The sequence below is a fragment of the Cryptomeria japonica genome, chromosome 4 (genome assembly GCF_030272615.1).
Source record: "Cryptomeria japonica chromosome 4, Sugi_1.0, whole genome shotgun sequence".
NCBI classification, from domain to species: Eukaryota; Viridiplantae; Streptophyta; class Pinopsida; order Cupressales; family Cupressaceae; genus Cryptomeria; species Cryptomeria japonica.
Genome location: NC_081408.1, coordinates 372635641 through 372649804, shown reverse-complemented (window position 1 = coordinate 372649804; position 14164 = coordinate 372635641). Strand labels below are relative to the sequence as shown.

At 36.5% G+C, this 14164-nt stretch overlaps 1 protein-coding gene across 1 annotated transcript in view; it reads left to right on the top strand.

Moving 5' to 3' along the window:
* Positions 1 to 9650: 9650 nt before the first annotated feature.
* LOC131047402 (pumilio homolog 1) overlaps positions 9651 to 14164 on the top strand; it is a 43383-nt gene continuing 38869 nt past the window's right edge. The window contains exon 1 of the mRNA XM_057981292.2: positions 9651 to 10922. Coding sequence (XP_057837275.2) covers positions 10179 to 10922 — 744 coding nt within the window. The 5' untranslated portion in view covers positions 9651 to 10178. The remainder of the gene's footprint in view (positions 10923 to 14164) is intronic.

The window sequence follows — 14164 nt, the reverse complement described above, 5'->3', positions numbered from 1 at the left end:
CAGGATGTGAGGGAGTGAGAGCTGCCACAAAGATCTCAAAGTGGGGTTAGACCAATGATAACTCCAAGAATGGAACAAATCTTGGATCAAGTTAGGAAACACCCAATCTATACAAAAATTCTTAAGAAATCTTTCCCAAATTGAAGCAGTGAAGCAACAGTGGATAGCCAACTGGTTCACAAACTCTTCCTCCTCAAGACATAAAGCACACCTATTTGGGAAGATAAAACCTCTAACCTTTAGATTGTCTAAGGTCAAAAATTTGTTTTGTAGTAAGGTCCAGTAGAAAATATTGATCTTTGGGATAAGACCCTTTATCCAGGTTTTAGACCAGAAGGGGTTCTCTGAGGGGGGGTGGGGAAAGAACTCCATACATTGAAGAAACAGTAATGTTGCCTTTGGGTTCAAATTTCCAAATAAGAGTATCTTCCTCATTGTTCAACCAAGCAGAAGATAGGTGTTTCTTGAGATTGATAAGGTTAGGGTGAATACCTTCAATGTTCTGCCATTTATCACCTATCTAATACCCCTCAACCAAGGAGTCGAAGACTCTAATATAGGGGGAAACAAAGGGGCCCAATTAGGGATTTCATCAGAGGCTTATCAAGCAACTAGGGATCCTCCCAAAATCTAACTTTCCTACCATTACCAACTCTCTATTTCACCCCTTTAGCAATGTTGTCTTTACACTTAGAGGCATGATTCCAAATGTGGGACCCATTAATACTGAAATCAGATTTGATGAAAGAGAAAAGAGAAGAAGACAAAAGAGGATACTTACTTCTCCAAATTTTACACCACTCACTATCAGAGTGGAATAGTCTCCAAACCTGTTTAGACAAAAGAGCTTCATTGAGGGTTCGGATTCTCCTCAGGCCCAAACCACCTTTACTTTTTGATCTGCGGAATTTTTTCAATAGCATCAACATACTTAACTAGAATTCTAAAGAGGTTGAGGGCATAAATAAGAATGCTTTGAAGGGATGCTTTAAGAAGTTGTAGCTTGCTAGCTTGAATTAAGAGAGCACCTTTCCAACCAACAAGCTTTCTTTGAAATTTATCGACCAAAGAACTCCAAAAGGAATGAGGTGGAGCAATGCCCAGGGGGAGACCTAGGTATGTCGCAGGGAGATCAACAATCTGACATTCCAGAATTCTGTTGATTCTTTGTTGTCTTCTCTCAGTAGTGTTGATGAAAAACACTTCACTTTTAACCCAGTTGATAAGCTGGCCAGAAGCAGATGCAAACTTACAAAGGGTGTCCTTCGGGATTCTGGCTTCCGAAATGCTTGATAGTAATTTGTATTTTAAAATTGAGAATGATAACATTTAATAAAGGTATTGTTGATAGTAATCTGTATTTTAAAATTGAGAATGATAACATCTTAATTGTTGAAGTTTTTATTGATGATATTATCTTTGGAGGAGATGATAACTTGAGCATGAAGTTTTCTGGTGATATGCAGAAAGAATTTGAGATGTCTATGATAGGTGAGATGATTTTTTTCTTAGGATTGTAGATTTCATAGACTGGAAAAAGGTATTTTTAAATCTCAAAATAAATATGTGAAGGAATTATTGAAGAAGTTTGGGTTAGATTACTCCACACCAGTTGGAACTCCTATGGTGACTGGGTGCAAATTGTCTAAAAATGATGAATCTTCGAAAGCTAATCAAGCTTTATACAGATCTATGTTTGGTGGATTGCTATATTTGACTAAGATTGGATCAGACATTATGCATGTTGTGTGCATGGCTGCTAGATATCAAGTTGATCCGAAAGAGAGTCATGTCACTATTGTAAAGAAGATATTTAGATACTTCAAAGGAACTGTGGATTATGGTTTGTGGTATCCGAGGAATGATGATTTCATGTTATGTGTTTACAATGATGTTGATTGGGCTGGTGATGTTAATGACTAGAAGAGTACCTCTGGTGGTGCTTTATTTTTGGGTAAGAAATTGGTTTCATGGGCAAGTAAGAAATAGGATTCAGTGTCCTTATCTACTGCTGAAGCAGAGTACATTGTTGCTACTAGTAACTACACTCAGGTAGTTTGGATGAAGCAAATGTTGAAGGATATCAGAGTTATCTATGATGAGCCTACTGTCATATATTGTAATAATTCCAGTGCTATTAATATGTCAAAGAACCCAGTGCAATATTCAAAGACTAAACATGTATCAATCAAGTATCATTTCTTGAGAGAGAAGAGTTAGTCAAGAGGAAGTGAAGCTAGAGTATGTGTCTACACAGGAACAAATTGCTGATATTTTTACTAAGCCTTTGTCTGCAGATACATTTGTCTATTTGAGAGACAAGTTAGGGGTATCTACCCCTCCTAATGAGAACTAGATGCATTGAGTTGCATCAATCTGGTGGACTTCACAATCTTATCTTTTGTTCGGATTGATGAGTTGGTGTTGCTCCTCTGGTGGACTAGTTTGTTGGATTGGTTATCTGTTTTAGAGGGAAAGTAAGTTTGGTTTTCTGTTTCGAGAATCTTTGGCATTGTTGTCAAAGGGGGAGAGAAGCATGTGAAAAACTATTTATCTATTTGATCTTAGGGGGAGTGTGTTGGAGATGTCTTCTTTCTTTGCATTGATTGTTTTTCACATTCATATGTTGTCATCAATGCCAAAGGGGGAGATTGTTGGACATTGGTGTTGCTAAGATATGTTGTTGTCATTAATGTCAATATATTTTAGTGATTTATTGCTCTGGTGATTGCAGATTGATTTATTGGGATCATGGTTTGGTGTATGGAATACTTCTAGTATCATTATATTCTTTTGTACTGGTTTTGGTAATCCAAAAAGCTTAATTGATCATATCATATGATCCGGTTTGCAGTTTGGTTTTTTTAATCAGTGCTTTACAGAGTTTAGTATTTCCTCTGGTATATTCCGGTGTGATAAGATCTTGAGCTAAGTTCTTGGGAGATTGTTTGGGATGGTCTTGTGTATCTTCATGTCAGATGGTTTGTGATTTGGTGCTTTGCAAGTTATTTTTCTTTGTGATAGTTTTTGTTGTTTGAGTATTCTTGAGTTTCAGATGTTGATCGATGAAGATTTGATAAGTGGTGTTGGTACAACTATTACTGATGATTTTAACGTGATTTTTGGTGTTTCCTAATTGTGTCCTATTTATTTTGATGATCCACATTGATCATTGTGCAAGATCTTGGTGTTTCTGTTGAACAGATGATGTTCTTTGTGTTATGCGGTATTCCTGGTGGTGTAGCGTGTTACAGTTGATTTTGGCATGATCATCGGTGGTGATGAGCATTTGGAAATTTGATTTAGGTCCATGTTATATCATTTATATCATTATATTAGTTTGGTGGTCAATTTTTGTATCATATGATGTAATTTTGTAATTGTGAGTTGAGGGTTTAGCCAACCTTGTTGTCAAGGTTGATGTTTTGTATAAATAGGTGATAAAGTCATGCAATTTAGGTATCGAGGTTGTGTCTACATTATCAGAGAGTGATGTATGTGCAAACAAGAGATTCATCTCTCGGTGTGGTGTTGCAGAGTAGATAAATGTGCTTAACCAAAACTGTCATCAGGCATTTGCAGATGCTATTATTGCAGTTCATTCCTTTCGGATTGTTGTCTGGACACTTTGTAAGTCCGTGAGATTTCCTCGAGGGTTGTAGCCTTCTGGGTTATTGTATCTTGAGTTGTAAGCTCTAGGCAGTGTGCCTGAATGCTGGTGCATTCCCCATTGTAACTATTTTCACACACTACTACAAAGTATCATCTTATTGTGGGTAGGTTCCCACTGTGGTTAAACCCTTAACCGGGTTTTCCACGTCAAAATCTTGGTGTTGTGTGTTGTGCTATCTATTTTCTTATCTTTGTTGTTGTTGCAGTTTATCAGATTTGTATTTGTGGTTAAGTTGGAGAATCCGATGAAAACTGATTCACCCCCCCTCCCCTCTTAGTTTTCCTTCATTGTTATTGCCAACAATAGCAAGTGGAAGTTTTGAAAACCACTCCATATCTTGTCCACCTAAGCTCCTTGGAAATAATCTCATTAGATATATTTGTTGTGTGAGTGTTGGGAGAGGATTATCTACATTATTCGTTGTTTCATTGTTTCTAGTGTTTTTTTTTGTCATCGTGAGTTCAAGTGTTATTGATTTGATTTGTATTGTTTTGGGCTTCACTTTTTTTCATTTGTCTTAATCAAGTCACATCAAAGTCGCGAGCAATTTCACAACTAGGTTTGCTAAAATTATAAAGTATTTCTGTTTATCAGATTCTAATATCTTTTCCATGAATTTTCCAAATCCGGGATCTTGTTGTGCTTCTTTGATTGTTTAATTAGATATTTCTTCTTCATCATCATCTTGATTACGTGATCTAAAAGGAATTTCCTCTTCCATTGTATCTTTTTGTTTTTGCTTTTGTTGTTTAAGTTTTTTCCTTTGATATTTAGTCAAAACCGACATACAAGTGATTAAGATTTTTAAGATTTTGATCGGTGTCTTGAGTGCAAGTTTGATATGATTTAACCAAGTCCAATAGGAATGGTCCTATTGATGAGACTAGGTTGATCTGATTTAAAAGCCTTTGTTTCATGATAAAGGATGATAGATCCTGATAAAGATACCGTATTGAAAAATTAGAGATCAAAGATGTTAACTATGCACTTAGGATGTTTGATCATAAGCTTTGTTAAAAAGGATTCACTTGTAAGACTTGTTTTTCCTAGCTTGAATTGATCTGAGGATGATGAAATTGAAAGGTACTCTAAAAAGGGTATCTGATTTAGTGTTTTATTTTATGTGAAATGTCAGATTCTGCTCTCTGTCCGGTTTGCGAAAATGTTAATGCGCTGAAACAAAGTATGGATGTGCTACACTATTCAATTAATGTGCTAGTCTGTACTATCTATGCGCTATGCTATCCTATCAATGCACCACTTTGTCTTATAAATGCGCTAATCTGGGTTTCTGTAATGTGTTATTCTGTTTATGTGATGTGTTATTTTGTTTATGTAATGTGCTAATATTTTTAGCCTATGCGCTAATTTGGGGTATCTATGCGCTAATCTGTGACTCTTGTGCGCTAATGTGCATTGTCAATGCACTAATATGTGATAAGGATCTGCTAATTATTGCCAATTATGCGTTGTTCTTTGACTGCTATGCGCTATTGTTTTCAGTTGATGCATTACTCTATGACTCTAATGCGATAATGTTTTTTGTTAATGCCTTGTTCTATGATAAGGACGTGCTAAAATGCTTAGTGATTTTTAGTGTTAAACAGTTTGACATTTTGATGTTTATTTTAGATTAAATTTTTATGTGTTTTAATGGATGATGTTTTGATTAATGATTTAAAAACACAAAAGCCAATATTCGAGCATTTGTTTTGTCCTAGATTCTAAACACCGAGTGTATGTTCAAGGATCAAAGGAAGCCCAAGTTTTCACAGGTATAACACATAGAAGACAGTTCAAGCAATTCTAGCCTAAGGAGTGGATGCAATACAATAACTCAACCCACAGTCTGGAATCTCCATGACACAAGTGTAAGCACCCTAAGAGGGGATACACACTTTTGTCATTGTCAAGAGGTGGCAGATAGGGGCGTCTAGGACTGGAAGGATAAATCAATCACCCTCTCCTCAAAAGACTACAAGTAGTCTATACAAAGCCGAGGATTTTTGCCTCTCCTCCAAGGAGCCAAATGGTGACTATCTTGGGGGGAAAACCTGCTATCCCCTTGCACGAAAATTATCATACCAAGGCTTAAAAGGTGGCTTCTATTCTAATGGTACTGGTAAGGGCATATGTTTAGAGCTTCAAGATATAAGCTCCTTTAGGAGGTCTCCCAATCTTGAGAACCAAGGTTTGATGTACCCGAAGGTACGAAGGAGAACTATTTGCAAGCACTTTCGTTGACCTTGATTTTCATCAAGACCACCTTTATTGTATAGTGGGTTGGATGAACTTGGCTTCAGTCATTCCAACTTAGGTCATTCGCCTCTCACCCAACCTTATGGGCTACTTGGGAGGGCAGGCCTTCTAAAGGTAATGCACTACTTGAAAATGAAAGATTCAACAAGTCTGGTTTTCTGATCACCCAATAAAGGGGAGAACATACTCACCTATCATCTCAAACACATAAGACATGGTGTTCTTTAACTGCCTACTTAAAGCTAGATTCCTAATTTAGTGAATTTGAAATAACTCCATCCCCTGCAGACACTGTTAATAGTGTTAGATTTTGGTCTTTGACAATGTATTAACGTACCTACAAGACATAAAGACTCAAATTTGTCTCAGAAATCAAAATTATGTAATCAGAAACAAATGCACTATTCTGTTTATCCTATTCGCTAATTAAAAAAACCAATGCGCTAAAAGACTCTCTTAATGCGCTATTTTGTTGCCTATATGCGCTAAAAATAGAAAAAACATAAAACAGAGTTGAATCCTACAAATGCACATAAACATGATAGGGATGCACTATTATGGGCGACGTTTGTGTTAAACAAAGATTCTATGCACTGATCTTTAAGCTCAATGCACTAAACTGGTTTCCGAGATAACCTGTCAAGAAAAGCCTGCAAGAACAACATTAAAAATGGGGCAGCAGACACATGGTGGGTGCTAGAAAAAAATGTGTGCAAAAATATGCGAATCAGTCATTTAGAAACACACATTCAATGGAACATTATATCAAGGAAACAATTAATAAATAAAATTATTAAACCCATCGTTGATGTCGTCCCATTGTCCTCTATCTTCAAGGACCATGTGGATCTATGGATTGGTTCTCAACAGTTGCATGATCTACAAGATGACTACTTGAAGAATGAGTAGCTACATGATCTAGATGAAATGCATGATTGCCATGATATGAAAACTATGCTAAGATTGTGCTAAATGCAATGCTACTATACTAGTATGCTAAACGAGAGTGTTGAATTGCAGAATTAAAGATCATGGATGCAAGATCAAAAGCTAAGTGAGGAGCCCTCATGAATGAAAATTGAGACTATTTATAGATTTTCCAATGCGAAGGTTGAGGTGACAAGATTCGACAATGGAGATTTAGCTTGAAGAGATTGATGGTTGAAGATGAAGAAGTTGGAGAGGAGGTCGAGAGATAGGACACTTGTCATCCCTAGAGGGACAAGTGGCAAAGAATCTTCAACAAATGCCAACAAGAAGGCAAGTGGCACAGAGATGAAGGACATGTGGCAAAGATGCCATGTGTCCTCAAGAGAGAATGGACAATCCAAAGGAGGTTAGGATGAGGAAGTTGGAGGGGATAGGGTTAGTTAAACCCAAGGTTAGATTGGATGGGTTAGGCTAGAAAGTGGTTAGGTTAGGCAGTTAAGGATTAGGAGTCATGTGACAATTTGAATTAAAAATTCAAATTAATTAGCAAGAGATAATAAAATAAAATAAATTAATTAAATTTGTTTACTTAATTAGGAAAATGGAAGAAATGAATTATGATAAGAAGAATTAAGGAAACGAACTATATAAATAAAATTTTCAATTTATTAATAAGTAGAAGAATTAAGGCTTATTAATTAAATAATTTCGTATTTAATTAATTCTCTCCAGGTGAAATTTTTAGTGTATGCACTAACAATTGAAAACACACTTTTCAATTTGACAAAGAAGTGATTAATGAATTCACTTTAGAGATGGCAATGTGGTGCTTTTGTTGAAGACTATGCTTTTGTTCCAATTAAGAGCCTTGATATTAGACTTGGAATTGGTGTATTTCAATAGATTATTGAATGCTACATTCTTTACTTTGGTTCAATTCCATGCATGCAGATGTGACCTCTCTACAAAATCAAGCGTTGTTTGGGGAAGTGACCTTTACACTCTTTGATCACCTAAAATTTGTATGCCTTGGTACTTGAATCTGTAAGGAAGAAATAGTGATGTTAATGAACACCTTTTGAAGGTTGTTGAGCAATTATATTCTTCTTGGTGAAACTCTTGGATTTAATTCAACAATTTTGACAAAGAGCGGGAAGACATGGCAAGCAATTTGTAGCGTGCCTAGTTTCTTGCCAATGATGTACAAGTTGATATACATTAATGATGTAATTATATTCTATAATGCTTTCTAAGTGGCATTATGAGTAGCTGAACAAGAGCTAATGGATGGATAAAATGAAAACAATCCTTTTATACAACATTATAGTGTCCAAATTTGAATATTTTATGCTCAAATTGACAAATAGTCACTTGTAGGAAAGGGGTTGTCTATAAATCTAAATTAAAAAAAATTAGTGATCAATTCCACAACATAGATCTAAATAAATTCATTTTTACACCCCTAAATAAAAGAGCATATTACTTATTGATTAAATTAATATTTTTAAAATTTATAGATTAAGTTCAAGTCACTTTACCAAATTTTATTAAAAATATATTACTTTATATTTGTCAAACACACCTTAATAATTATCAAACTTAATCAAATTTAATGATCAATTCTCGAACACGATTTTTTAGCAATGACTAGTAAGTGGTTGACTTGGACTCAAGATTAAATTTGAATTAAATAATTTAGTGGTCAATTCCATTACATAGATCTAAATAAATTCATTTTTACATCCCTAAATACAAGAATAGATTAATTACTAAATAAATTCAATTTTTTACATGTATGAAATTAAATTCAAGCTACTTTACCAACTTTTTATTAAAAACATACTACTTTACACTTGTAATTTTATTTAAGATGAAAGAGTTAAGATTAGATCCCACACATCTTAACAATTCTCAAACCCAATCAAATTTAATAATCAATTCCATGACACAAATAAATTTTCACCTAATGATTTGACCTAAATAAAATAAAAATAAATTACAGATTAAATTCAAATTATTTGAAAGAACATACTACCTATACAAAAGTCAAGATTAAGTCTAGAACACTTAACATTTGTCAAACTCAATCATATCTAATGATCAATTCCATGGCACAATATTTTTTTCACCTACTAATTTGACATAAATCAAAAAACAAATAAATTACAAATTAAAATATAGATCCTTAAAATTTGTAAAATTAACTCCAATTATGTGCTCATACAAAAGTCAAGATTTTGATCTTAACGTTTTTCAGACTCAATCAAGCAACAAAAAAATTAAAAACAAGCGATCGCCAAACCTTTAAAAATGTGTCCATAATAATAATAAGAAGAAAATCTGATTTAGAGGGGGACGGTATACCAACGATAAACATTTATATTAAAAAAAACAAGTTAAAAGGAAAGAAATTGGGACACTTGCCATGCGTCCGCTCCCACGTGACCCACCGCTATGTGTGAAAAATATCTTTATTATAATTTAAGGAAGCGTAAAAAAACGACATTAGGTAGTAAAGGGAATTTGGGAGAGTTGAAATGAAACCAGAGGCTACACGTGGGCCCCGTTTCCCTTGAGATGATTCGCTGACGTGTAAAAATATAAAGAGGCACCCGTACGTTGACGTAAAAGCAGAAGTGTACGCCGGGGCTATTTTGAGCCGTCGGATGGAAAGAAAAGTTGAATCCAACCGTCCAGCTGGCCCGGCGGGGGCTCGGCTCGGATATTCCCGACACTAGAGAAAATGCGAAACGATATATACAGAATTCAATGCTGTAATTAACAGAAATAAAGAAAAACAAAATAGGTGCTAATAAGCGTGATAAACAAATCGGGAGACAAAAACCCTAGGGGCCAAGTGATCAAAACCTGCAACAGGTGCGCATGGGGATCCCGGGCCGTCCGATTGAAGATCGAACGGTTCTCGATGCGCCGATTTTGGAGCTTATCTTGGACGCGTGTACCCCCATACTTTCTTTCTCCGCCTCCCAAATGCTTAATGCGACGTAAATTTTCCGATAATACGCTGCAAATCAGCCTCTGATTGTGAGTAAAAATGTTTCTGTGTACGTGTGCGCGGTTTTTGATGAAATTGAGAGCGGCGTGAGTGTAGAGATGTGAGATTCGGAGGAATCTGAGGTAGTTTTGGGGACACTGAACGGAGGTTCTAGCTTATTTCGCCGACAGATCGGTTCGGATGATTTACTGCAAAGTTTAGTTTGTAAACAAGTAAGGAGATTGTGAGGTGTCCGATCTCGCTATAAATGTACTCAGCTTGTAATATGTGGACGGGCAAGTGTATAGATTTTGTGAGGTTATGATGGTGACAGAGAGTCCTGTAAAGATGTTTCCCGGTCTTGGAATGAGAGGAACATTAGGGGGTAGCAGTAACAATAGTGGCACAAGTCCGCCGAGTATGCAAGACAGTGAAGAATTAGGGAAAGAACTTGGGATGATGCTGAGGGAGCAGCGCCGGTATGAGATTAGTGAAAGGGAAAGAGAATTAAACCTGTACAGAAGTGGTAGTGCTCCTCCCACAGTTGACGGCTCTCTGGCTGCCGTTGGGGGTTTTTTCAATCATAACTCCGCAAATGGATCTACGCTTCCTAGAGCTGCTACTAATACTAACACTAACACTAATACTGTTAATAAAAATAATCACAGTCAGGGACTTCTAACGGAAGAAGAGAAGGTGAGGTCTGATCCTGCGTATTTATCTTACTATTATTCTCATGTGAATCTGAACCCTAGGCTTCCGCCTCCAATACTGTCCAAAGAGGACTGGCGCTTTGCACAGCGCTTGCAAGCGGGGACGTCCCCGCACGGCGGAATAGGCGACCGAAGAAAGTTTAGGTCTTTTGACGACGGCAACAGCAAATCTCTCTTCTCTATGCAGCCCGTACTTCCCACTCACAGAGAAGAGAACGAAGGAGTAGACAAATTAAGGGAGGGGAACCTGGGTCGGCAACCTTCTGCAGAGTGGTTTGAGCACGGAACGGATGGACTGATTGGTCTGTCAGGGCTAGGAGCTCGGAGGAAAAGTCTAGCAGATATGCTTCAGGTGCATTTTTTTTTATTATTCTGTTGCTCTAATTTTTCTTTTTCTTTTCTACGTACATTTTGTGGCGTATGTATGATTCTTCCAAATACGTAGCATCCTCTATTAGTATATAGTTTTCAGATTTGAAGTAACACTGAAGTTGAAACGGTTATTCTGCAAACCTATTGGCTCAAATTATGTCTTTCCCTCATTACCGGCAGTTATATGTGATATAGAGGCACAGCTCCCGTATCCACATCTGCCTCCGATTCGCTGATTTGAAATGGTGTATCCTCTTTCTTTTCCTCTCCTAAATGTTCTTGCGTGGATGTTAATAATTTTTTTAGTTTCATTATTTCTCATTTTTCATATCTTAATGTAAGTTCCTCAAAGGCAAAAGGCAGTCTTCACAATTGTATTCATTTTAGTGTGGTTATATTACGCTGTGGGTTTGTGCAATAGATTCTCTCCATCACAATTTATTAATTATACAATATGCACTACCTAGGGTGAAATGAATATAACCTAGAATTTGCATAGACCTTTAAATTTCTTACTTCTTGGCCTAAATTGTGGGGAAGGAAGTTAAGTGAGAATCTGACAGAAACATTTCTTATGAAGATAGCTAAATCAAAAAAATAAAATGTCTCTCTAGATATGTAACTTGGGAATGGGGATGTACACTTTTTTGCATTATTACTATTTGTCCGTGTCTTGAATTCTTTTCTCTGTCATGTCTGCTGTTCTTTTTTTTCAAAGTAATTTGTTCCGGCTAGGAAGGTTACTGATTGTGGTAACTAGTTTTCTAAAACATCAGAAGGCAAGATGACCTGCTTCCACTTGTCTCTGATCCAATTTTATATGGTTAACCGTTTGACCCTAGTTTTGTGACTGTAAAATTCAAGCGTACATGCTAAACTATTTTGCTATGGCTTTACTATATTGCTTAAATGATGGCTTTTCTATTCTCCCATTTTTAGCAATACATATGGGTACGTGTAGTTACTGGCAATAGAAATATGGAGGGTTACACAGTTGCCAACCACTTAGATTAGTGGTAAAAACTAAAAACATTCAGATAAATGTAATCTAATTATAATGTCTCTGGAACAACACATAACATGCTTGAAGCCGTATGTACCTTCATCTTATAAACATAAAAGTTTAGAGTTAATGCTTTAGAAAGGCCCAAATTAGTCCGTAACAATCACAGATGTTCTGGTTTACAAACATGAAGTCAAACCAAATCAGTCCTTTCCTAATGCTGGAAAGAAGTACAGTGCAAATATTTTAGTATTATAGGAAATTAAAATCCTATGGACATTTAAAACATTGTACATGTTGGAGTCTAGGCTCCTTCCTCAATATCTGGAACTAATCAATCATCTTTTGCAATATGTCTCTTCCAGGGTATTGCAATTCAGTTCCTAAAGATTATCTTCCTGGCTCTTGAAAGATGTTAGGGATTATTAAGCACACACTATTGTTTCATTCAGCCAGCATCTTTAGTAACAGGGTTATGAACATCCCTTTGTGAACGTGAGGCACCTTCCTCTATTGGGTCATCACTACAACATTTAATTACTTGGAATGCCAAGGGAGGTGGTGAATGGGAGATTGCCAGTTTGTTGGAAGCATGGTGCTAGAGTTCAGTGTGCAGGTCCTTCTGCATAACCAATGTGAGTGCATGAATTGAGGTCCAGCTTGGATCAATTGCCCTTTTCTTGTACAGCATTGGCTGTCAACATGCCTTTGCATAACAGTGGAAATTGAACTTAGCTTGATTAGCATGTTCCCTTTGCCTTGACAACTTGGAGCAACTAATGTGTGTCGTGTTGGGTATGTATTGTGTTAGCCCTAATGATACGATCCTTTGGTGTTGTTTGCAAATATTTAAGATTTGACTTTGGAGGATTTGAGTTGTTTTTGGCTCAAGAAAAGGTGGAAAGTATGGTTTAAGGAGTTTTGCATTTAATTGGTTGTGCTGGTGTAGCATGCAGAGAACATAGTATTGATGCTTGATCTTTTGGCGTGGATCCTTGAAGTACGTTTTAGCCAAACTTTATCACCTAATTTAAATTCACGTGACATGTGGTTCATGTCATGCTGTTCACTGTATTGTTGTTGTTGATGCATTCAAAAGATGTGATACAAAACTTGTTTGTCTTGTACACGTTTTTCTGCCGTGTGACTGTGTATTGATAGGTGTGTGGTGGGTAATGTCAAAAGCATATAACCCAAGATGTCTGAAATAGACTATGCTCCATAGAAATATAAAGAGCTCTATTTTTGGCATGTTGGATGAAGGAAAGATTGTTATCTTGTGTGCATGGATATGCATTTTTTTATATGAGTGAAAAATGGTCAAGAATCTGGTTGATCGCTTCAATTGGCCCATTGGTCAGAGGATGGAATGTAGTGGATTGTATTGATTGAGTATTCAAATTCTTCCACAAGGCACGTCAGAAATGTTTGACAAATCTTGGATCATGGTTGGAGAGAAGGTATGAGGAAAGTCCAAAATAAACCCAAACATGGTTGAAGGATGGGCACTTTGTGCCTTGCAATGTTTCCCAAAGCTTGGATGGAAGATGGAATTGAGAAATGTGTACCAAACGTAACCCTCTTAGTTGTCAGCTTGGCAATGCAATAAAGAATGCATGATTTATCATGGAATTCTATGTTTTTGTGCATATGAGGCCAAAAGAAGTGTTGTTGGAGTGGGGAAAGAGTTTTTCTTACTCCAAAGTGTCCATTTGTCTTGGAGTGTTGTGCCTCCTAGATGAGTTGATGGCTAGGTTCTTGGCTAAAATGAAGAGCTGTTTGAGTTTGTAGAGAAGTCAATTTTGCAAGTAGAACTTGGAGACCTATTCAACATGTGCAAGAGTGCTATATATATGCGAGAAATTTGTATATATTGAGTAAAGAATAACCTATTTAGAAAAGTTGGGATCTTGGGTGTCACATATTGTGATGAGGACTTGAACAACATGATGGTTGAGTCAATTTGTGGCCTTCTCGAGCTTTCCCTTCTTGTCTTGATCATTAAATGGAACTAGTCCAAGTATTTCATCTATTGGATGTATGCAAGAAATGAGGCGACTTATGGTTAGTGTGAATTATAGCCTCCTTAGGATATAATTTTGCCATTGTTTGACAATTTGCATGATGATAGATAACTTGTCATATAGCTTGTTCTATAGTACTTTGAAAAACTCTAATGGTCCTTCATTGTGGGTGTCTATACCATGCATGGCTTGATT